This window comes from Pseudophryne corroboree, chromosome 5, assembly GCF_028390025.1.
Source record: "Pseudophryne corroboree isolate aPseCor3 chromosome 5, aPseCor3.hap2, whole genome shotgun sequence".
NCBI classification, from domain to species: domain Eukaryota; kingdom Metazoa; phylum Chordata; class Amphibia; order Anura; family Myobatrachidae; genus Pseudophryne; species Pseudophryne corroboree.
This window is the reverse complement of record NC_086448.1, coordinates 648,223,279-648,245,932: the sequence shown is the minus strand read 5'-3', so window position 1 is coordinate 648,245,932 and position 22,654 is coordinate 648,223,279. Positions and strand designations below refer to the sequence as shown.

The 22,654-nt window shown below is 45.1% G+C and overlaps 1 protein-coding gene across 7 annotated transcripts in view; it reads left to right on the top strand.

Annotated features, from left to right (window-relative positions):
• Positions 1-22,654, top strand: part of TRAPPC8 (trafficking protein particle complex subunit 8) — a 324,404-nt gene that overhangs the window by 287,842 nt on the left and 13,908 nt on the right. For 4 of the 7 annotated variants that reach the window (XM_063923649.1, XM_063923654.1, XM_063923653.1 and 1 more), the window contains 4 exons: positions 20,124-20,165; positions 21,086-21,157; positions 21,752-21,810; positions 22,381-22,551. In XM_063923649.1, the coding sequence (XP_063779719.1) occupies positions 20,124-20,165; positions 21,086-21,157; positions 21,752-21,810; positions 22,381-22,551 (344 nt within the window). The remainder of the gene's footprint in view (positions 1-20,123; positions 20,166-21,085; positions 21,158-21,751; positions 21,811-22,380; positions 22,552-22,654) is intronic. The other 3 variants (XM_063923651.1, XM_063923655.1, XM_063923656.1) reach the window with 1 other exon arrangement.

Genomic DNA, 22,654 nt, shown 5'->3' with positions numbered 1-22,654 from the left:
TCAGCCAGGTCTCTCCATGCAGGAGGCCAGGGAGGTGGACACTGCCTGGGACAGGAGGAGCTGGAGGTCTATATCTGGCTAATGAGGGACAAGCTGGGGCTGCAGCTCAAGCTATACGCAGACAACAGTGACCTGGCAAGGGGTTAAAGTGAGGGTTCCCTGAGACCGACATTTTTTTTCGCTCAGCGCGATCACAGAAATATTTTTTGTAATAACTGTATAAGTTGGCTTAACATTATTAATATTGTGATATACTTAACGGATACAGTACTTGCCTTGGTTTCCCCAGGTATTCTACTGATAATACCTATTGCATCCAATGTAACACTCTATTCTAACACACCCTCGAGGGGGATTGTACTCTTGCTTCTAACTATGGGGTTCATTCCGAGTTGATCGTAGCTGTGTTGCGGCCTGTCCCTCGCACGGTCCGGCCACGCATGTGTTGGCCGGACCGTGCCCCGAAAACGGCAGCTAAATGCCGCTGTGCCGCCCCCTCCCGCCCAATGAACGCCTCTGCCTGTCAATCACGCAGAGGCGATTGCTAGGTAACGACGGCCTTCGGCGCATGCGCAGTTCCGACCTGATCGCTGCGCTGCGAACAACTGCAGCGTGCGATCGGGTCGGAATGACCCCCTATGTTCGTTACATATTAGACATATTTAGCAGGTGAGCACAACTATCCTTTCCTTGGTCTATTTTGCTAATCTGTACTAGTTGATGCAGTTGAAGTTTTTGAACAAGAACATCTCAGATAATATGCTCAGGACAAAGTCTCAAAAACAGGGCGGTTCCACCTCCGAAGACTCACAGTTGGTAGGTAATATGGCTGCGGAGTCTGATTCGACCTATCAATTGGAATCTCCTCAGTCTCTGTCTCAAACTGCTAAAGAAATTCTCTCGGTGCTTATTGATAAAAAACTGGACGAATTCAAGGAATCGTTTCAGTCCACTCTAAGGGAAGTTTCCTCTAATACTTCAAGAATCTCAGAACTGGAGCAAAGGCTAAGTGATGTAGAAGATACGGCTCAGGCTATGCAATCCTCGGCTGATTCTTCCATCACAGTGTTCCGGGAACTTCAAGGTAAAATAGATTATCTTGAAAATAGGAATCACAGATTCTGCGATTCATTGGTATCCCGGAGCATGTGAAGCCCTCCACCGTGGGAGAATTTCTAACTTCTAAATTGGCCCGTGCTTTACATATTCCTGACACGGTGGAATTCCCTCAAGTAGAACGAGTACATAGGGTAGGGATGGAAATAGAAGGTCAGAACTCATGTCCCAGACCAGTAGTGGCCCATAATTTTGACTTCAGGACCAATGAAATGGTACTAAGAGCACATAAAAAACTTGGGCAGTTGGTTATTGATGACATTCATATCTTGGTAATCCAAGATTTCTCTAACGTCCTAGTGGATGCTGGGAACTCCGTAAGGACCATGGGGATAGCGGGCTCCGAAGGAGGCTGGGCACTCTAGAAAGATCTTAGACTACCTGGTGTGCACTGGCCCCTCCCACTATGACCCTCCTCCAAGCCTCAGTTAGATTTCGTGCCCGGCCGAGGTTGGATGCACACTAGGGGCTCTCCTGAGCTCTTAGAAAGTTATAGTCTTAGAATTTGTTCTTTTCAGTGAGACCTGCTGGCAACAGGCTCACTGCAGCGAGGGACTAAGGGGAGAAGAAGCGAACTCGCCTGCTTGCAGCCGGATTGGGCTTCTTAGGCTACTGGACACCATTAGCTCCAGAGGGATCGACCGCAGGCCCAGCCTTGATGTTCGGTCCCGGAGCCGCGCCGCCGTCCCCCTTACAGAGCCAGAAGCAAGAAGATGGTCCGGAAAATCGGCGGCATGAAGACTCAGTCTTCACCAAGGTAGCGCACAGCACTGCAGCTGTGCGCCATTGCTCCTCTCACACACTTCATACTCCGGTCACTGAGGGTGCAGGGCGCTGGGGGGGGGCGCCCTGAGGCAGCAATAAAAACACCTTGGCTGGCAAAAATACCTCAATATATAGCCCCAGGGGCTATATATGAGGTAAATACCCCTGCCAGAAGTCCATAAAAAACGGGAGAATAGGCCGCGAAAAAGGGGCGGAGCCTATCTCCTCAGCACACTGGCGCCATTTTCCCTCACAGCTCCGTTGGAGGGAAGCTCCCTGGCTCTCCCCTGCAGTCTACAAGGGTTAAAAAAAAGAGAGAGGGGGCACTAAATTTAGGCGCAGTATACATTATATATATAGATATAAAGCTATAGGGGACATAACTCAGTTAGTCCCTGCAGTATATAGCGCTCTGGTGTGTGCTGGCATACTCTCACTCTGTCCCCCCAAAGGGCTTTTGTGGGTCCTGTCCTCGTTTAGAGCATTCCCTGTGTGTCTGCGGTGTGTCGGTACGGCTGTGTCGACATGTTGAATGAGGAGGCTTATATGGTGACGGAACAGAGGCCGATATATGTGATGTCGCCCCCTGTGGGGCCGACACCAGAGTGGATAGAGAGGTAAAAGGTATTAACCGACAGTGTCAACTCCTTACATAAAAGGGTGGATGACGTAACAGCTGTGGGACAGCCGGCTTCGCAGCCCGCGCCTGCCCAGGCGTCTCAAAGGCCATCAGGGGCTCAAAAACGCCCGCTCTCTCAGATGGCAGACACAGATGTCGACACGGAGTCTGACTCCAGTGTCGACAAGGTGGAGACATATACACAATCCAATCCGTGACTTGATCCCGGCAATAAAAAAATGTGTTATACATTTCTGACTTTAACCTCTATAAATGGGTTTTAGGTTTGGGGAGAAAAAACAGGCAGTGTTTTGTTCCCCCATCAGATGAATAAATGAAGTGTGTGAAAAGCGTGGGTTCCCCCGTTAAGAAACTGGTAATTTATAAAAAGTTACTGATGGCGTACCCTTTCCCGCCAGGAGGATAAGTTACGCTGGGAGATATCCCCTAGGGTGGATAAGGCGCTCACACGTTTGTCAAAAAAGGTGGCACTGCCGTCTTAGGATACGGCCACTTTAATAGGTACCTGTTGATAAAAAAAACAGGAGGCTATCCTGAAGTCTGTATTTACACACTCAGGTACTAGACTGAGACCTGCAGATAGTGCTGCTGCAGCGTGGTTGGTGACCCTGTCAAACAGGGATAATAGTTGGCAAACATAAAAACATATTAAAGACGTTGTCTTATATATGGGGGATGCACAGAGGGATATTTTGCCGGCTGGCATCCAAAATAAATGTAATGTCCATTCTGTCAGGAGGGTATTAGAGACCTGTCACTGGACAGGTGATGCTGACTTAAAAAAGCGCATAGAGAGCCTTATAAGAGTGAGGAATTATTTGGGGATGGTCTCTGGGACCTCGTATCCACAGCAACTGCTGGGAAGAAATAATTTTACCTCAGGTTTCCTCACAGAAAAAGGTACAGTCCTTTCGGCTTCAGAAAAGCAAGCGGGTCAAATGGCGCTTCCTTTCTGTACAGAGACAAGGGTAGAGGGAAAAAGCTGCACCAGTCAGCCTGTTCCCAGAATCAAGATTCTTCCCCCGCCTCCTGTGAGGCCACACCATGACGCGGGTGCTCCACAGGTGTAGCCAGGTACGGTGGGGGGCCGCCTCAAAAATTTCAGCAATTAGTGGGCTCGCTCACAGGTGGATCCCTGTTTCTTCCAAGTAGTATTTCAGGGGTACAAGCTGGAATTAGAGATGTCTCCCCCCAGCCGTTTCCTAAAATATGCCTTGCTGACAACTCCCTCAAGCAGGGAGGCTGTGCTAGAGGCAATTAATAAGCGGTATTCCCAGCAGGTAATACTCAAGGTGCCCCTACTTCAACAAGGACGGGGTTACTATTCCACACGGGTTGGGGTACCGAAACCGCATGGTTCGGTGTGACCCATTTTATATTTAAAATCCTTGAACATAAAAAAATTCAAGTTCAAGATGGAATCGCTCAGGGCGGTTATTGCAAGCCTGGACGAGGGGGATTACATGGTATCCCGGGACATCAAGGATGCTTACCTGCATGTCCCCATTTACCATCCTCACCAGGAGTACCTCAGATTTGTGGTACAGGATTACCATCACCAAGTCCAGACACTGCCGTTTGGACTGTACATAGCACCGAGGGTGTTTTATCAAGGTAATGGCCGAAATGATGATACTCCTTCAAAAAAAAGGGAGTTGTAATTATCCCGTAATTGGACAATCTCGTTATAAGGGCGAGGTCCAAGGAGCAGTTGGTAGTCGGGGTAGCACTATTTTGGAAAGTGCTACAACAGCATAGGTGGATTCAAAACAGTCCAAAGTCACAGCTGGTTCCTATGACACGTCTACTGTTCCTGGGGATGGTTCTGGACATAAACCAGAAATAGTGTTTCTCCCGGAGGAGAAAGCCAAGGAGTTGTCATCTCTAGTCAGAGACCTCCTGAAACCAAAATAGGTAGCGGTGCATCATTGCACGCGAGTCCTGGGAAAAAATGGTAGCTTCTTACAAAGCAATCCCATTAGGCAGGTTCCATACAAGAACTTTTCAGAGGGACCTGTTGGACAAGTGGTCCGGATCGCATCTTCCGATGCATAGGCTGATAACCCTGTCTCCAAGGGCCAGGGTATCTCTACTGTGGTGGCTGCAGAGTGCCCATCTTCAAGAGGGCCGCAGGTTCGGCATACAGGACTAGGTCCTAGTGACCATGGATTCCAGCCTTTGAGGCTGGGGGGCAGTCACATAGGGAAGAAACTTCCAGGGACTTTGGTCAAGTCAGGTTATTTCCCTACACATAAATATTCTGGATCTGAGGGCCATTTACAATGCCCTGAGGCCAGCAAGGCCTCTGCTTCAAAACCAGCCGGTACTGATCCAATCAGACAACATCACGGCAGTCGCCCATGTAATCAACAGGGCGGCACAAAAAGCAGGATGGCGATGGCAGAAGCCACAAGGATTCTCCGATAGGCGGAAAATCATGTGTTAGCACTGTCAGCAGTGTTCATTCCCGGAGTGGACAACTGGGAAGCAGATCTTCTCAACAGACACGACCTCCACCCGGGAGAATGGGGACTTCCTCCAGAAGTCTTCCAATAGGATTGTACACCATTGGGAAAGGCCACAGGTGGACATGATGGCGTCCCGCCTTAACAAAAAGCTATAAAAGATATTGCTCCAGGTCAAGGGACCCTCAGGCGATAGCTATGGACGCTCTGGTAACACCGTGGGTGTACCAGTCGGTTTAGGTGTTCTCCCCTCTGCCTCTCATACCAAAGGTACTGAGAATAATAAGAAGGCGAGGAGTAAGAACGATACTCGTGGATGGCCAAGAAGAGCTTGGTACCCAGAACTTCAAGAATTTATATCAGAGGACCAATGGCCTCTGCCACTCAGTCAGGACCTGCGGCAGCAGGGGCCCTGTCTGTTCCAAGACGTACCGCGGCTGCGTTTGACGGCATGGCGGTTGAACGCCGGATCCTGAAGGAAAAGGGTATTCCGGAGGAAGTAATTCCTACGCTTACTAAAGCCAGGAAAGAGGTTACAGCAACTCATTATCACCGCATATGGCGAAAATATGTTGCATGGTGTGAGGCCGAAAGGGCCCCAACAGAGGAATTTCAACTAGGTCGATTTCTGCATTTCCTGCAAGCAGGAGTGACTATGGGCCTTAAATTGGGTTCCATTAAGGTACAGATCTCGGCTCTGTCGATTTTCTTTCAAAAAAGAACTAGCTTCAGTACCTGAAGTTCAGACATTTATAAAAGGAGTGCTGCATAGTCAGCCCCCGTTTGTGCCTCCTGTGGCACCTTGGGATCTCAACGTGGTGTTGAGTTTTCTTAAAATCACTTTGGTTTGAACCACTAAAAACCGTGGATCTGAAATATCTCACATGGAAGGTGGTTATGTTATTTGCCTTGGCTTCTGCCAGGCGAGTATCAGAATTGGCGGCTTTGTCTTGTAAAAGCCCTTATTTGATTTTCCATATGGATAGGGCAGAATTGAGGACTCGTCCCCAGTTTCTCCCTAAGGTGGTGTCAGCGTTTCACCTGAACCAGCCTATTGTGGTGCCTGCGGCTACTAAGGATTTGGAGGACTCCAAGTTGCTAGACGTTGTCAGGGCCCTGAAAATATATGTTTCCAGGACGGCTGGAGTCAGAAAATCTGACTCGCTGTTTATCCTATATGCACCCAACAAGCTGGGTGCTCCTGCTTCTAAGCAGACTATTGCTCGTTGGATTTGTAGTACAATTCAGCTTGCACATACTGTGGCAGGCCTGCCACAGCCAAAATCTGTCAATGCCCATTCCACAAGGAAGGTGGGCTCATCTTGGGCGGCTGCCCGAGGGGTCTCGGCTTTACAACTTTGCCGAGCAGCTACTTGGTCAGGGGCAAACACGTTTGCAAAATTCTACAAATTTGATACCCTGGCTGAGGAGGACCTGGAGTTCTCTCATTCGGTGCTGCAGAGTCATCCGCACTCTCCCGCCCGTTTGGGAGCTTTGGTATAATCCCCATGGTCCTTACGGAGTTCCCAGCATCCACTAGGACGTTAGAGAAAATAAGAATTTACTCACCGGTAATTCTATTTCTCGTAGTCCGTAGTGGATGCTGGGCGCCCATCCCAAGTGCGGTTTATCTGCATTACTTGTACATAGTTATTGTTAACTAAATCGGGTTATTGTTGAGCCATCTGTTGAGAGGCTCTATTGTTTCATACTGTTAACTGTGTTTCATATCACGAGTTGTACGGTGTGATTGGTGTGGCTGGTATGAGTCTTACCCGGGATTCAATATCCTTCCTTATTGTGTACGCTCGTCCGGGCACAGTACCTAACTGAGGCTTGGAGGAGGGTCATAGTGGGAGGGGCCAGTGCACACCAGGTAGTCTAAGATCTTTCTAGAGTGCCCAGCCTCCTTCGGAGCCCGCTATCCCCATGGTCCTTACGGAGTTCCCAGCATCCACTACGGACTACGAGAAATAGAATTACCGGTGAGTAAATTCTTATTTTTTCAGCAGTAGTTACCCAAAAACGCAAGGCTTTATCATCAGTCTGTAAATTTCTGGTTGACTCACAAAAACGCTTTGCACTTTTGTACCCAGCCAAATTGCAGTTCACAAACAATGCTACTGTTTGATGACCCAGAGGATGCTCGTAAACATTTCTTATCTTCCTCTACCCCTATGAGCTCACGGTCTTCCCCCTCTACTAAGTCACATAACTGCTGAGGAATTGAAACACTTCTTCATGCTGTACCAATTAAAAGACCATTCCCATAGAGGTTAGGTCCTGAGATGTCTCTTTCAATATTTCTCCCCTTAGATGTTGACTATATACTAACTTTGTCTTTAGAAATTTTATTTTATTATATGTTTGTTTTCTGACGACACATCTAGTCGGTTTCAGTGCTCCCACTGAAGCCCTCCATATTGCTTTCTGGTTGAATAATAATTCGAAAAAATAATTGAAGCACTTTTCTCTTTCATCCACTAGGGGACACTGGAGCATTCTGAGACAGTAGGGGTGTGAAGCTTGCAACCGGAGGTGTGGCACAATCTATAATTAGCATTGTCTGCACAGCCGGCTCCTCCCCCTTCACATCCCTCCTCCCTCAGTTTTGAAAATTGTGCCTAGGAGGTAACAGGCACTGAAGGGAGCTCCCTGCTCCATTACAGAAAAGGAGGCTGCGTCAACCTAATGAAAGGGGGGACAAAGTCTTCACATTAGAGAGACAATGATCCCTACTAAAGGGGATCTGCATCTCTCCTCAGAAAATCCAGATGCAGTCAGCAGTTAGTGAGTACTGGTTGTATAAGGGGTCTGGTCATAACAGGAGTCACTGTTTTTAATGTAGTCTGCGGTTGAAGAGAGCTTTTACAGCTCACATGGGTGATCTCCTGACTCCGGAGTACAGGGCCACCCAAATGTTAATTCAGCCGCGCAACGGCTTACTTTAAGAACCTTCCCCGTTCTCCCCGGCCGGCTCTTCACTGAGAGCACCGCAAATCAGAAGCAATGTCCCGCTGCACGTCCCCTCCCGCCACCAGCATACAACGGGCACGGAGGGCTGGAAGAGTTAGCGGGGGGGGGGACGACAGCGCAGCGTCTCCCGCTCTCCTCACTCCGGGAAGCGGATGACAGCTATAGGCAGCCCCGGTGCATTCTCTGAGCCGCGGCCACGATCTCCAAGGAGTCCAGCGGACGCTGATCACGCCCTCCTCCCGCACAGGTGCGCTTTAGATTAACGCCGCCCGCACAGCTTCATTTATGCGGTGAGGTCTGTTTGTTGGAGTGCTGGAAGGGCGCTGGGGGACATTTAATGATGTTAACTATATATTTCAGTAGCGGCCATCTTTAATATAAAAGAGGCGCCAAGGTACTGAGAAGGGGAAGTTATACGCCCCCTTTAGTGGAGCATACTCCTGACCAGTTAGAACAGGGGGAGGGTTTGTTTTAGTATGCTCCCTCTGCTGCTGCTTGTACTGAAGGATTTTCCATGTGTTTTTACACAAACACGTTTATGCCTATATTTAAGGGACTTCTAATACATAGATCCCGTGGAAAATAATTATAATTTATATTTTCAAAGGAATTCTATTGCAAAGATCCTGACGAAACTACACAGAAGGCGGATACCAACTCTAACATCGTAGCTGATTACGGTTGGAGTGTGAGGGTTGCGAATAGACTGATGTTTTAATTTCAAAAAAATTTTTTTTTTATATATATATATATATATATATATATATATATATATAAATTTATTTCATTCTGCTCCTTTTCTACCTAAAGAAGGGAAAAGGTACTTCCAGCCGGATTCGATACCTTCGCTACCGTCAGCTCTCACAGGCTTTCACTTCCACGTTTAAAGGGTGAAAGCGCTGCGTAATACCCTGGTGACGGGGTTAAACAACATGTCTAAACCATGGATAAATGGCACGGTTCGAACCTTATTAAGTGAGAGAGACAAAGCTTTCAGATCTGGTGACCAAAATGTTTTTAGGGCTGCCCGTCAAAAATTAAAAAAGGGTATAATAGAGGCAAAAAGGGCCTTTTCTGTTAAACTTGAAAGCAAGTTTAAAAATGATAAAGATGCAAAAAGTCTGTGGAAAGGTATTCAAGATATCTCTGACTACAAAGTTAATAAGAACCCCTCTCATAAAGAGGTTGACAGTTCCCTAGGGGAGACATTAAACATATTTTATTCCCGGTTTGATAACATGGCTGTTTCCCCTGTTGACTGGGATGGGAATCTGGAGAACGCGGAGCCCCTGGTACTGGATGAATTGTCTGTTAGACGGTGCTTTGCCAGTTCTAAATCAGGTAAGGCCCCCGGCCCATATGGGATTCCGGGAAATGTTATTAAGACATGTGCTGAGCAGTTGGCTGGGATTTTTACTATAATTTTTAACCTTTCTCTTGCCACTTGTCATGTGCCTAAGTGTTTCAAGTCATCTATTATTGTCCCGGTCCCCAAAAATGGTAAGGCCAGTGAGCCAAACGATTACCGACCAATTGCTCTGACATCTCTTATAATGAAGGCCTTTGAAAGATTGGTTATGGGACACACAAAAAAAAGTATCCCAGCCAATCTGGATCCTTTTCAATTTGCATATAAAGCAAATAGGTCGACAGATGACGCTGCTATCACCTTGATTCATCGTGTGGCTACCCATCTAGAATCCACATGTTCCTCTGCGAGAATTCTGTTTGTGGATTACAGTTCAGCATTTAATACAGTAATCCCAACATCATTAGTGTCTAAATTATCTCAGTTGGGATTGAACAACTTTGTATGTAGATGGATCTTGGATTTATTGACCAACAGGCCCCAATCTGTTAGACTGCACAATTCCCTGTCAAGCGAACTTGTAATCAGTACAGGGGTGCCTCAGGGTTGTGTACTGAGTCCCCTGTTGTACTCTCTGTTTACCTATGATTGCCTCTCAAATTCGGAGTCAGTTCACATTATTAAATTTGCCGATGATATCGCAGTCGTAGGTTTAATAAGTAATGACGATGAGTCAGAATATAGATCTGAGGTCGCTAGGTTAGAAGCTTGGAGTCAAACTAATCATTTAATTCTAAACGTAAAAAAAACGAAAGAAATGATTGTAGATTTTAGGAAAACTCACAAGCAGCCCTTTTGTCCTATAGTTGTAAATAATCAGGTTGTGGAGACAGTTGAGTCCTTTAAATTCCTGGGCATTAACATCTCCAATGACCTGTCTTGGGGTACCCATACACGATGTGTTGTTAAAAAATCCCAACAACGCTTGTTCTTATTGAGGAAAATGCGTATGGCGGGAATACGTAAGGAGATTTTAGTAAACTTTTATTCAGCAATTTTAGAGTGTGTCCTCACATACGGGATTATGGTATGGTTTGGGAACTGTACTGCCGTAGAACGTAAGTCCCTTCAGAGAGTGGTTAAAACTGCAAGTAGAGTAATTGGAGTCAGCCTGCCCTGTATTCAGGATATATATGAAAAAAGGCTCCTCACTAAGGTGAGAAGTATTTTGGGAGATCTATCTCATCCAAATGGGGGGATGTTTTCTGTGTTGCCATCTAATAGGCGTTACCGTTCTATTCTTTGTCGGACTAACCGGTTAAGGGGTAGTTTTTTCCCAAAAGCAATAAACATGTTAAACCAGATAGGACCGAGATAAATTGACAATTGGGAATGTCTTGGGTTCAGGAGTGCTCTTTTCGTTCTGTTCTTATGGTCTCTGTATATGCTTGCTTTTTAGTTTCGTTGATTGTTCATTGAACTATTGATGACAATAAAGTAAAGTAAGTAAGTAAGTAAGTCTAAAGCACCAACCAAGAAATCCAGGCCCTGCTCTGTTAGTAGGAAATGTAACAAGAAGAGCACGTGGGTTGGCAGCTCCGGGGTGGGCGACTCCTGCTTAGACAAGAACGCTCCACCTGAGAGCAGTGCTCTCGCTAGGTCATGACATCCTAGCAAATAGAATCTCCAAGGAGATGGCAGAATCACGCAAGCAGCAATCGAAATGGGCTGCGGGATTCTTTAAGACGATGGAGGAATCTCTCATCAGGTTAACGCCGCCTGCACAGAAACGAATGTGCGCAAGGCAGTTACAAGAAGGTGGGTTAATTGATTCTAAACTAGACGCCGATTTTCCAGAAGAGACGGCAATCGCAGGTCTTGAGTCCTTCATTTATGCGGTGAAGGAGATCCTGCACTTTAAAGGAGCCGAAAGAATTCGACTTGTTCGAATCCCAAAAGCCGCGTTCAGCAGTGTTTCCCATTCCTAAATCCCTCCAATCTCAAATGGAGGAGGCTTGGAAACGACCTGACAAACGCTTTCAATTTCCGAAAAGGTTTCAAGTAACTTACCCCTACCTAAGGGTGTAATGGATAAGTGGGAGACTCCACCAGTAGTGGATACTCCCCTAGGAAGGTTGTAGAAGAAAACAATCTTGCCAATACCTAATGTACCGATTTTTAAACAGATCGTAAGGTTGACACAGCTTTAGAGTAAATTTTCGTAGCTGCAGGTGCGGCACAGACACCTGCGATCGTCTGTGCTTGGGTCAGCAAGGCCATGGGAGCATGGTCTGGATGTATTGTACAGGCTATTGAAGAGGAAAATAGCTTAGAAAAGATTGCCCAACTGGCGGAACACATTCGAAGAATCTGCTTCATACTTGTGTCAAGCCTCAAAATATATTAGCAGGATAGCATTGCGCATCTCTGCATCGGCCATATAGGCTAGACAGATTTTATGGCTCAGAGAATGGTAAGGAGACTCTGATGCCAAGCAGGCGGTAGAATACATCCCCTTTTGGGGGAGAGATGCTTTTCGGTCCAGAGTTAGACAAGTGGATTTCGCAGGCTACAGCAGGGAAATCCGCCTTTCTTACCTACTCCTTTTACGAGAGCTGCTCTACAGGCTAGGAGAGGTTATTCGGGACCAGCGTTTCATTCATTTAGATCGCAGTCCTTTCGTGCCCGAGGAAGAGGTTTCGGTACACGTGGAGCTAGAGGTAGAGGCCGTTCACAGGCAAATACCAGAAAGCAGGATTTACCTGCTGACAAGACCGTAGCATGACGGTCTCCCAGCTTACCTGGTGTCCCCCTTGGTGGGTGCGCGTCTGGAGGGTTTTCGGGACATCTGGGCCAAAACCTCACCAGGACTTTGTCTAAACAACATTACCTCCCAAGGGTACAAACTGAATTTTCAACAGAGACTTCACAGTCCATTTTTTTACAACGGGATTGCCTCGGTGCCCTCAGAAAATAAAAGCCCTACTGCTAGCGATCCAAAAATGGCTACAGTCAGAGGTCATTATTCCAGTTCCTGCCTCTCAAAGAGGAACGGGGTTCTATTCCAATCTTTTTGTCGTGCCAAAGCCGGAGTCATTGCGGGTTTGGAATGAGACGAGTTCATGATATCCATGGACATAAAGGATTTATACCTGCATATCCCAATTTGAACTCCTCACCAAGCTTACTTAAGGTTTGCACTGGTGAAGGATCACTACCAATTCAGAGCCCTACCATTCGGTCTGTCGTCTGCTCCGAGAATCCTTACGAAGGTCATGGCGATATTGGTTGCAGGATTGAGACTGTTGGGGGTCACGATAATACCTTATCTAGATGATCTACTCATCAAGGCCTCCTTTCAGGAACAGCTGATAAACGATGCTCGGACATCTCATCAATTTCTCATTCGACATGGGTGGATTGTGAACTTCCAGAAATAGTCTCATACCAACCCAACGGATTCAATTCCTCGGTCTCATATTGGGCACGGTACAATTGAGAGTCTTCCTACCAGAGAGCAAGATCCAGGACCTACAGCGGTTCGTGGCTCAGGTACTACGGACACAGACTGTTTCTCTACACCTTTGTGTGCAACTTCTCGGGAAGTTGGTGGCATCGTTCAACGCTCTCCAGTACGGCAGACTTTATTCCAGACCATTCCAGATGACCCTCATTGCTAAGAGAGCAGGTTCGCACTGGCTTCTACGTCAAAGAATCCGACTTCCACCGCGCATACGAACCTCCTTGATTTGGTGGTCGTTGCACCAGAGTCTCACAGCAGGCAAGAGAATGCAGCATTTGGGTTTGGAGGATCCTGACAACGGACGCCAGTCTCAGAGATTGAGGTGCCGTCCTACACAAACATCAGTTTCAGGGCAGATGGACGTTACAGGAGCGCACACTACCCATTAACAATCTATAACTGAGAGCTATTTACAATGCGCTTCTCTTATCCGAAGACCTGGTCCTGAGTCAACACTTAAACATACAGTCGGATGATGTCACGACGGCGGCTTACATAAGCCGTCAGGAAGGAACAAAGAACAGGATGGCGTTCACGGAAGCCACAAAGATCTTGTTGGGGGCAGACAGGCGAAACGTCATCCTCTCATTCCAGGTGTGGAGAACTGGGAAGCGGATTATCTCAGTCGCTAGGACAGGCATCCGGGACAGTGGTGCCTACACCCACGTATTTTCGACATGGTGGTGAGGAGATGGGGTCTACCTCAAAGGGTCCTCATGACGTCTCGGCAAGACTATCAGCTGCCCAGATATGTGTCCAGGACAAGAGATCCAGCAGCAGACGGAGTGAACGCATTAACACTTCCTTGGTGTTACAGGAGGGTGTACATTTTTCCACCCTTCCCCCTTGTACCCAGGGTCCTGACAAGGTTGAAACGAGAGCGAGTGTGGGCGATTCTAATCGCACCAGCTTGGCCGCGCGGAAGTTTGTATTCAGACCTGCGAGTTTGCTAGCGGAAGATCCTTGGCGGTTACCTCAGAGAGAGGACATGCGGTCTCAGGGACCGTTCCACAGACCTGCACAAGCTGCGTTTGACGGCATGGTTATTGAAACCCGGATCTTACGGAACAGAGGAATGCCACAAACTGCCATTCCTACGATGTTTGCCGCTAGAAAGCCGGTAACAGCCATGCACTACTGCAAGATTTGGCAGTGGTACATGGACTGATGTCAAGACCGTGGGTGGAATTCGGAGAACTTCCACTTATCTGGACTTCTACTCTTCAGGCCAGTCTGGATGTAGGACTGAGGCTGAGCTCTCTGAAGGTTCAAGATTCGGCTCTCTCATCCTATTTCAACAGCGGTTAGCATCCTTGCCAGCGGTTCAAATCGTTTTCCAAGGGGTTCTGAAGCCCCCTTTTCGTCATCCTACTGCACCATGGGACTTAAATATGGTGTTGGACTTTTTGTAATAACATACTTTTGAGCCGTTAGCAAGAACAGACCTGCAATATCTCTCTTGGAAGGTCACATTATTGCCTGCCTTGGCTTTGGCCAGGCAGGTTTCTGAGTTGGGCACCTTATCGTGTAAGTGTCCCTTTTTAATTTTTCATGAGGATTGGGCAGAACTCTGTACAAGAGCAGATTTCTTTCCTAAGGTTGTTTCGGGGTTTCATGTAAACTAGCCAATTGTGGTCCCATCTTTCCAGGGTCTCACAGATGGGGACGTGTCCTTGGATGTTGTCCGAGCTTTACGGATATACGTGCAAGTTACGTCGTCCTTCAGAAAGTCAGACCAGTTGTGTGATTTTGTAGGATGGGCCTAAGAAGGGTTTGCCAGCATCTAAGCAGTCTTTGGATGGATTAGACTGGCCATTTGGCTGACTTATATTTCCTGTGGAATACAGGTTCCAGTTCAGTCGGGTGCACATACCACCCGTTCAGTGGGTGCCTCATGGGCGACGGCCAGAGGTGTTTCCTCTACTCAACTTTGCAGAGCGGCGACGTGGTCCTCAGCCTACACGTTCGCGAACTTTTACAAGTTTGATACCGTTACGTCCGCAGATTCTAAGTTCGGACGTTTCGTTTTGCAGGCCACCGACAGCCCTCCATCCCTGGGGGATAACTTTGGGACGTCCCCTACTGTCTCAGAATGCTCCAGTGTCCCCTAGTGGATGAAAGAAAAAAGAGGATTTTGGTACTTACCGATAAATCAATTTCTCTGAATCCTCTAGGGGACACTGGACGCCCGCCTCGGTGCTGTCGGCCTGCTGTGTTTAAAGTTCTGGTTTACGCAGTTCGTACAAACAGCGTTGGTTTTCCGATTAAGGGTTTCTGGGATGCTGTTTGCGATGTTGTACGGTTCGGTTCCTCATCTGGTGCTCTAGTATCATGTCCTATTCTCTCAGTCAAATTTTCCAAACTGAGGGAGGAGGGATGTGAAGGGGGAGGAGTCGGCTGTGCAGACAATGCTAATTTTAGATTGTGCCACACCTCCGGTTGCAAGCTTCACACCCCTACTGTCTCAGAATGCTCCAGTGTCCAGTAGAGGATTCAGAGAAATGGATTTATCGGTAAGTACCAAAATCCTCTTTTCTACACACATTGGGGCAGATGTATTAACCTGGAGATGGCATAAGGAAGTGATAAACCAGTGATAAATGCAAGGTGATATCCGCACCAGCCAATCAGCTCTAATATGTAAAATAACGGTTAGGAGCTGATTGGCTGGTGCGTATATCACCTTGCATTTATCACTGGTTTATCACTTCCTTATGCCATCTCCAGGTTAATACATTTGCCCCATTATTTAGCACTGTACATTCAGAGGTTTACACTTCCTTTTCTTGTTATTATGTACTTGTACTATGACCTATATGGTTTGGGAAAATGGAGTCATAGATTTGACCAGAGGGCTGTCCCCCACTCGCTGGGATGGAGGATTCCACCGTTTCCTGATCAAACCTACCAACGAATCTTGCGAGACTAAAATTGGGCTTGGATAATGGCGCATAACACAATCATTACCCTACTCTTCTCCTACTGACTCAGTCAAGTGTCTCTCATGGAATGTCGGGGGTCTTAACTCTCCCGTTAAACGTCAAAAAGTACTCTCACCTTAAAAGGTTTGACCCTGATATTGTAGTGTTACAGGAAACCCACTGGAGGGCTGGAGATGAGTCGTTCCTTAGGGCTAGATGGCTGGGTGATTTTTTTAGCGTCTTATACTAATAAAACTAGAGGCGTTGCTGTTTTTTTTTTTACAACGTCTTTCTTATACAGTATTGGATACGGTTCTTTATCCCAATGGTAGATACATATTGATAGATTGGAAACAAAAATTTGGCAGAGAGATAGAGGCGCTCCTGATGAGTGAAAAGACCTGCTGCCTCTCCCTTACACCACTGGATTAATCCCAAAAATAATCCAAAAAGATAGAGCTTGAAAAAAGGAGTGTGGGTGTAGGAAATTGGCGCTGGAAGGGAGGTGGGGGAGTGAAGCTGATGATGGTTCAGCTGGGAGATTATGGTTTTAAATGAGCAAAATGAATACTTATCTGAATGATTTCTCTGTAAGTTTCTGGACCTTTAGGGGGAGATATCTTTCCTTCAGGAACCGTGAGGTCATACGCCGTAGAGGTATGGAAAACACAAATGAAGGATTTTTTGAGTTGAAAATCCTCATTAAAAATATATGCGTTTTGTAATGACAAATATGAGAGGTTTTCAGGTAAGATGATCGTACCTCACTTACACAAAGTATGTAAAAAAGGGATAGTGAATCACTATAAATATGCACCATTTGGAATGTACAAACCAGCCTTGATAAAGAGAGTTATCTCGAAAAAGCGTTGGCTGGGAAGAGGATTCTTGTCACTTGGATTGCTATCTGCACGACTGGGGAAAGGTACGACCGTCTAGATTAATTTTTTAAGTCCTTTTGGTACCAGGCCTGGTGGCTCTGTCTTTTGATGGTCCTACAAGTTCCCCTGTCTGGCAGCTCTCCTTCCCTGTGGTCAATATTCCCTCCGTGTGTAAACCCTTTTGTTTTTATTCAATAAATCCCTTTTTTACATACATGGGTGCCTTAATAAGAACACGCTTTGGATAAAGATACCTTGATGTGCAGACGAAATACGCATCTTTCAGTGAGTACCGGTATGCAGCTCAGCATACAAAGATACCATGATGTGTTTATGTCACTATTCTTTATTGTAAGTTAGGTACGCCACCTATTTGCATGTAAAAGAAACCTTTATATGCTGTATACCTCACTCACTTTGTGTAAGTGAGGTACGATCATCTTACCTGAAAACCTCTCATATTTGTCATTACAAAACGCATATATTTTTAATGAGGATTTTCAACTCAAAAAATCCTTCATTTGTGTTTTCCATACCTCTACGGCGTATGACCTCACGGTTCCTGGAGGAAAGATATCTCCCCCTAAAGGTCCAGAAACTTACAGAGAAATCATTCAGATAAGTATTCATTTTGCTCATTTAAAACCATAATCTCCCAGCTGAACCATCAGCTTCACTCCCCCACCTCCCTTCCAGCGCCAATTTCCTACACCCACACATATTGATAGATGTTAAAATTGGTAATACTCCTTACACTATACTGAACATCTGTGCCCCTAATACCCAAGTATCGGAATTTCTGATTCAACTGCTACAGCAACGTGAGATATTCTCCCTGATAATCGTGGGAGATTTCAATACTGTCAAGGATCCGGTCTTAGACAAATCTCCGGTTCCATCTTCTTTATGTTCTTCTTTATGGAATGTGCTTAATAAGTTCGCCTTGGGACTACAGGTGACGGATATCTGGAGACTTTTTCACCCATCAGATAGGTCCTTCACATATCACTCAGGTGTTCGATTGGTTTCTCGTATAGACTACTTTTTGATATCTGACAGTCTAGTCACGTAAGTACGTTCTGCAAATATTGCTGAAATCATGATTTTTTTTATCATGCTCCCATTGAATTCTCGGGCCCTAGTCATCGCACTTGGAAATTCCCTACATATTTGTATCATTCAGAACAATTTTGTGATTATCTTAAATGTCACTGGCTGGACTATGTGGATATTGCTCACTGGGACAACCCTGTCCTTTTTTTGGGAAGCCTCAAAATCTGTAATGTGAGGCCATGTTATTTCGTAGGTGTCCAGCCGCAATAAAGCGCAGAAAAAACAATATGATTCTCTCTCCGCTACACTACAAAACACTTTTTCTATGTATGTAGCAGACCCCACGGAAGAGTGGTTAGTTGCTTATAATCAGGCTAAATTCTTATTTGATAATTTTTTACTATCTCAGGCGCAACAGCGACTGGACTTTACGAAAAACAAATATTATAGATGGGGAGTCAGGCCTGGACGTCTATTGGCCTACCTCACTAAAACACAAACGCAAAAACCATATAGTCTGTGTACGGAAAACCGATTGATCTCCTTTACTAGTGAAAACCCTGAAATATCAAAAGCTTTTCATGAATACTATTGTAACTTATATACTGCCACACCATCGACCCCGGAATCCATAGACGCATAATAAGAGAAGCTGGGCTGCCTAGCCTAACTCCTGATCAAATTGATTTTCTAGATTCGGATATAACTGACCTGGAAATTAGCTCCATAATTTCTTCTCTTCATACTTGTAAAACCCCTGGACCCGATGGTTTTTCGGGAGAGTATTTTAAAATGTTAAACCTAGATATTACCCCAACCTTAGTAGAATTTATACCGTTTCATACATAAAAAAAACAAAAACCCTTCATTCCCCTCTTTTAATGGGGCCTTTACTTCTCTGATCCCAAAACCGGACCGAGACCCAACATTGCTCGGATCTTACCATCCCATCACTCTATTAAACGTAGATTTTAAAATCCTTTCGAAGATAATTTCCAACAGAATACAGTCTTTTTCTTCCTCTTTAGTCTCATCACACCAATTAGGCTTTATTCGTGGAAGACAATCGGTCAAAGGGATTTGTACGGCAATAGCATCCATAGTAGTAGCTAACACTAACCCCAATTCCCCTAATATGCTTTTGAGCTTCAACGCTCAAAAAGCTTTTGAAAGGGTGTCCTGGCTCTTTTTATTTAATGTTCTTTTGGCCAAAAAGTTTGGGCATCATTTCATTACCTGGTAAAAAAAAAAATTATAGTTCTCCAACCACCTCTCTTTTGATAAATGGGACAAGAAGTGATCCGATTGTAATGACCAGAGGTACCCGTCAGGGCTGTCCTTTCTCCCCTTTATTATTTAATTTATCCTTTGATCCCCTGCTACGAATAATTGAATCTTGGCCTATTTTACGTGGAATAAACATTGGGATTGCTAAAGTAAAAATCACAGCATTCGCTAATGATGTCCTTATTTATTTGTCAAACCCTAAACATTTCTTAAAACCTTTATTAGACCTGATTGATAGGGTCACAAGCCTTTTATCTAAAAAGAGTCTTTTACCGTCCAACATGGGCCGCACAGTTATCTTTAAACTGGATTAAACAGAGGCTTCCATACCTGGGTATTGTTCTCCCCAAAAGCATCACCAACTTATATGACACGAACCTCAAAAAAATAAATTATTCTTTATTTGCCATATGGATTGGTTAGAGGCCTCCCTTCAAAAAGAGTCTAGTACTAAAAATAATTTAACCACATGGGAAAGTTTCATAGAAGTTCTACCTAGACCCAACAAAGAGGCCATTGTCCAATGCTTCCGTAACATTATATGGTACGAAACTAGAGATTTCCTTCAAGGTCCTCCCATCTCTTTTTGACAATTTTAATCTGCCATCCATGACTCCTGAGCCTTCCTATGTTATTTATTTTATATTGTGTGACGTGTTTGTAATTCTCATATGTATCTTGACTCCTTGGTACAATGTTTTGGAACCTCTGATGTACTTCATCATATGCACAGCTTTCTTTAAACATAAATGCTTATGTTTTCATCAAATGCTTCAATAAGAAAAATATAAGTTTCACCGGTTTGACACCTTTGCAGCTTTGGCCTCTCAGTTTGGCCGTGCTGTTGTGCAGGCTTCTCAGCGCTCCCACCCAAAAAGGGAGCTCTGGGACATCCCCACGGTCTTAAGCCTCCAGTGTCTCCTAGTGCAGTGGTTCTAAACCTCGGTCCTCAAGTACCCCCAACAGTCATGTTTTCCAGGTCTCCTCACAGGATTGCAAGTAAAATAATTTGCTCCACCTGTGGGTCTGTTATAATGTGTCAGTGAGTAATGAATACACCTGTTCAACTGCTAGGTGACCTGGAAAACATGAACTGTTGAGGGTACTTGAGAACCACTACCCTAGCGGATGAAGGAGAAAACTGGATTTTGGTACTTACCGGTATATCCCTTTCTCCGATTCCACAGGGGACACTGGACGCCCACCCTGCGCTGTTATTTCCTGCCATAGTGAGTAGTGTTTATGGTGACTGTTTTTACAGTTTGTGTTTATCTTTTCACATGGTTACGTTATGCTGCTGTTTCTTCTTCACCTCCTTCTCTGTCATGTGTTCTTCCCGTCTCTCCTCGGGCTCCGTTTCTCTAACTGCTCTGGAGGGGGGACATAGACGGGGAGTAGCCAGTCACACCTCTAAATTCTTAAAATGCCAGCTCCAATCTACCACCATCTATACCCCACAGTCTTAAGTCTTCAGTGTCTCCTGTGCAATCAGAGAAAGAGATTTACTGGTAAGCACCAAAATCCAGTTATTATGCTCAAAAGCTCTAACCAGAATATACGCCCTTCATGCTCTGTTTTAACTTGCACATACACAGGGGAGGCCATTGTACAAACAGTCGGCGTGCCGACTAGCAGGGACTATTCCGACAACACCCATAGAGTGGGAATAGAACCTGTGGCGAGCGCACACCCCCCTGTTGGCATTCTGCGGCCTGGATCCTGGCGTCTGGATGCTGACCACAAGGATCCTGGCCGCCGGTAAGCCATACCCAACCCAGTGCAAATGCTCAGTAAAGGTGATGACCGCTGCTTTCACAACCAGATGAATAGGGGCAGAGAGCTGCTTAAATGCTGTCAATTCTGAATTCATGCGAATTCCGCCGTTATTTCCAAGCATGGAATGCAGCCCCATTGGCCAATTTGCATGTGACTTTGAATCCGCCTCATAAATCTTGTATAACTCCTATTTATCATTTTTAATTAATAACGGTATGTAGAGTGCATAGTTGGAAAAAGATATGTTTGGGATAACTGCCGTCCTTATTGACAGAACATAAATATACAATGTGAATATATTCATGTATTTCAGCACATTTATATATAGGAATAATATATCATGTTGTGGCATGTTTGTGTGTTTTATCACTAGATACTAAACTAACCAGCAGAGAGAGAGCCAAAATGTGCTTCAAAGCCGTTAGGTGTAAATCTTCCTTCCTAGGTAAGGTAATATTTTCTTTTAAATAATTATTAATTTGAGTGATTTAGAGCTGAATCTACATTGCACGCTTGTAATTGTCCATAGCATAATATACAGTACATATGAGAGATCAATGTGCTGGTATAGTAATGTGCCATGTACCGTTGTTGTAGGAATGGGACAGGTGTAGAATGTTGAATCATCAGAGATACGTTATCAAAACATCTGACATCTGAATCAATACAATTTAGATAGCTCTTTAATAAGCAGGGATTCGTATAACATGGCACATAGTAATACCAACTCATGTGCAGCACATCCTAAAATGATCCAACACAGCTGTTACACTTATGAGAGATGATTTCTAGAATACAAAAAGCTGGTGTTAATTTTACACACACTACTCATAGTTGTTCCCTAAAAACCAGGGTGAACATACAGCAGAACTTGGTGTGAGATACAGATCTGTTTTTTCTCTCATCTTGTGTTTGTAATGGGGAGTCATTTTGTTCATTAATTTCATAGTGTTCAGTTTACCTCTGTAATTGATATATGTTGATTAGTCTAGCATGCATGTGTTGTATGTATAATGTGTGTGTATTTATAATATTTTAGATGTGGAAAAGACATCTGACATATACACCTTTGGTGACATTGTTTTCGGAGAAGAACAGGTATGACTTTTGTTGAAGATTTCTACATTATTTTTCCACACAGTTCAACACAACTTTGTAACCTTGGTCCAGTTTCACAGCATTCCACAGTTGCCTGAGGCTGCCCATTGGCCAGCACAAAACATTGTTTCACTGTTAATAAAACTCTTTAAAGACTGTTGCCATGTCACTGAATCAAAAGCATCGCCACCGTAGTGTCAGGCTTAAAAGGAAAACCACGTGCACCCAGTTTATAGGTGGTGGCTATTTTTACTTTATTCTTAGTGGTGTGTAAAAATATGTGCGCAGATGTTGTTCTGCAGTAAGCACACTGCTGCCTCACTGCTGATATAGCTAGCTACCAATACCTCTCCCAGCCGAGCACTATGCGCTGGGTATGACCGCATTCAGGTCAGCACTGTACAAAGCAGCGTCATTTAGCAGTCAGGTGTTGGACATGGAAGAAACGTATTACAGTATGGCACTGTGCTGCATGTGGTCTTCTCTCTGACACTTAGTGAAGCCTTACTTTTATTTATTTGTTTTGTCTGAGAAATGTAAATCTAAATCTATTCACATGTTATTTTACAGATAATTAGCTCAACCACTCCATGTGCAGACTTTTTCTTTCTAAGCTACTTATGTGTTAAGAAAAGTCAGCATCCTAATACAGACACATCTGCAAAATCTACACCGGATGAAGCCATTCGGTTGATACAGAAGTGCAGCGAAGTAAACCTTAACATGATAATATTGTGGAAGGTAAGTCCCTAACATACGCTTTTCCAATGTATTGATAGATGATCTGGGGATACATGCACTTATCATATTGTACTGCTTCATTGTTGCTGTCGTTTTACTCCAG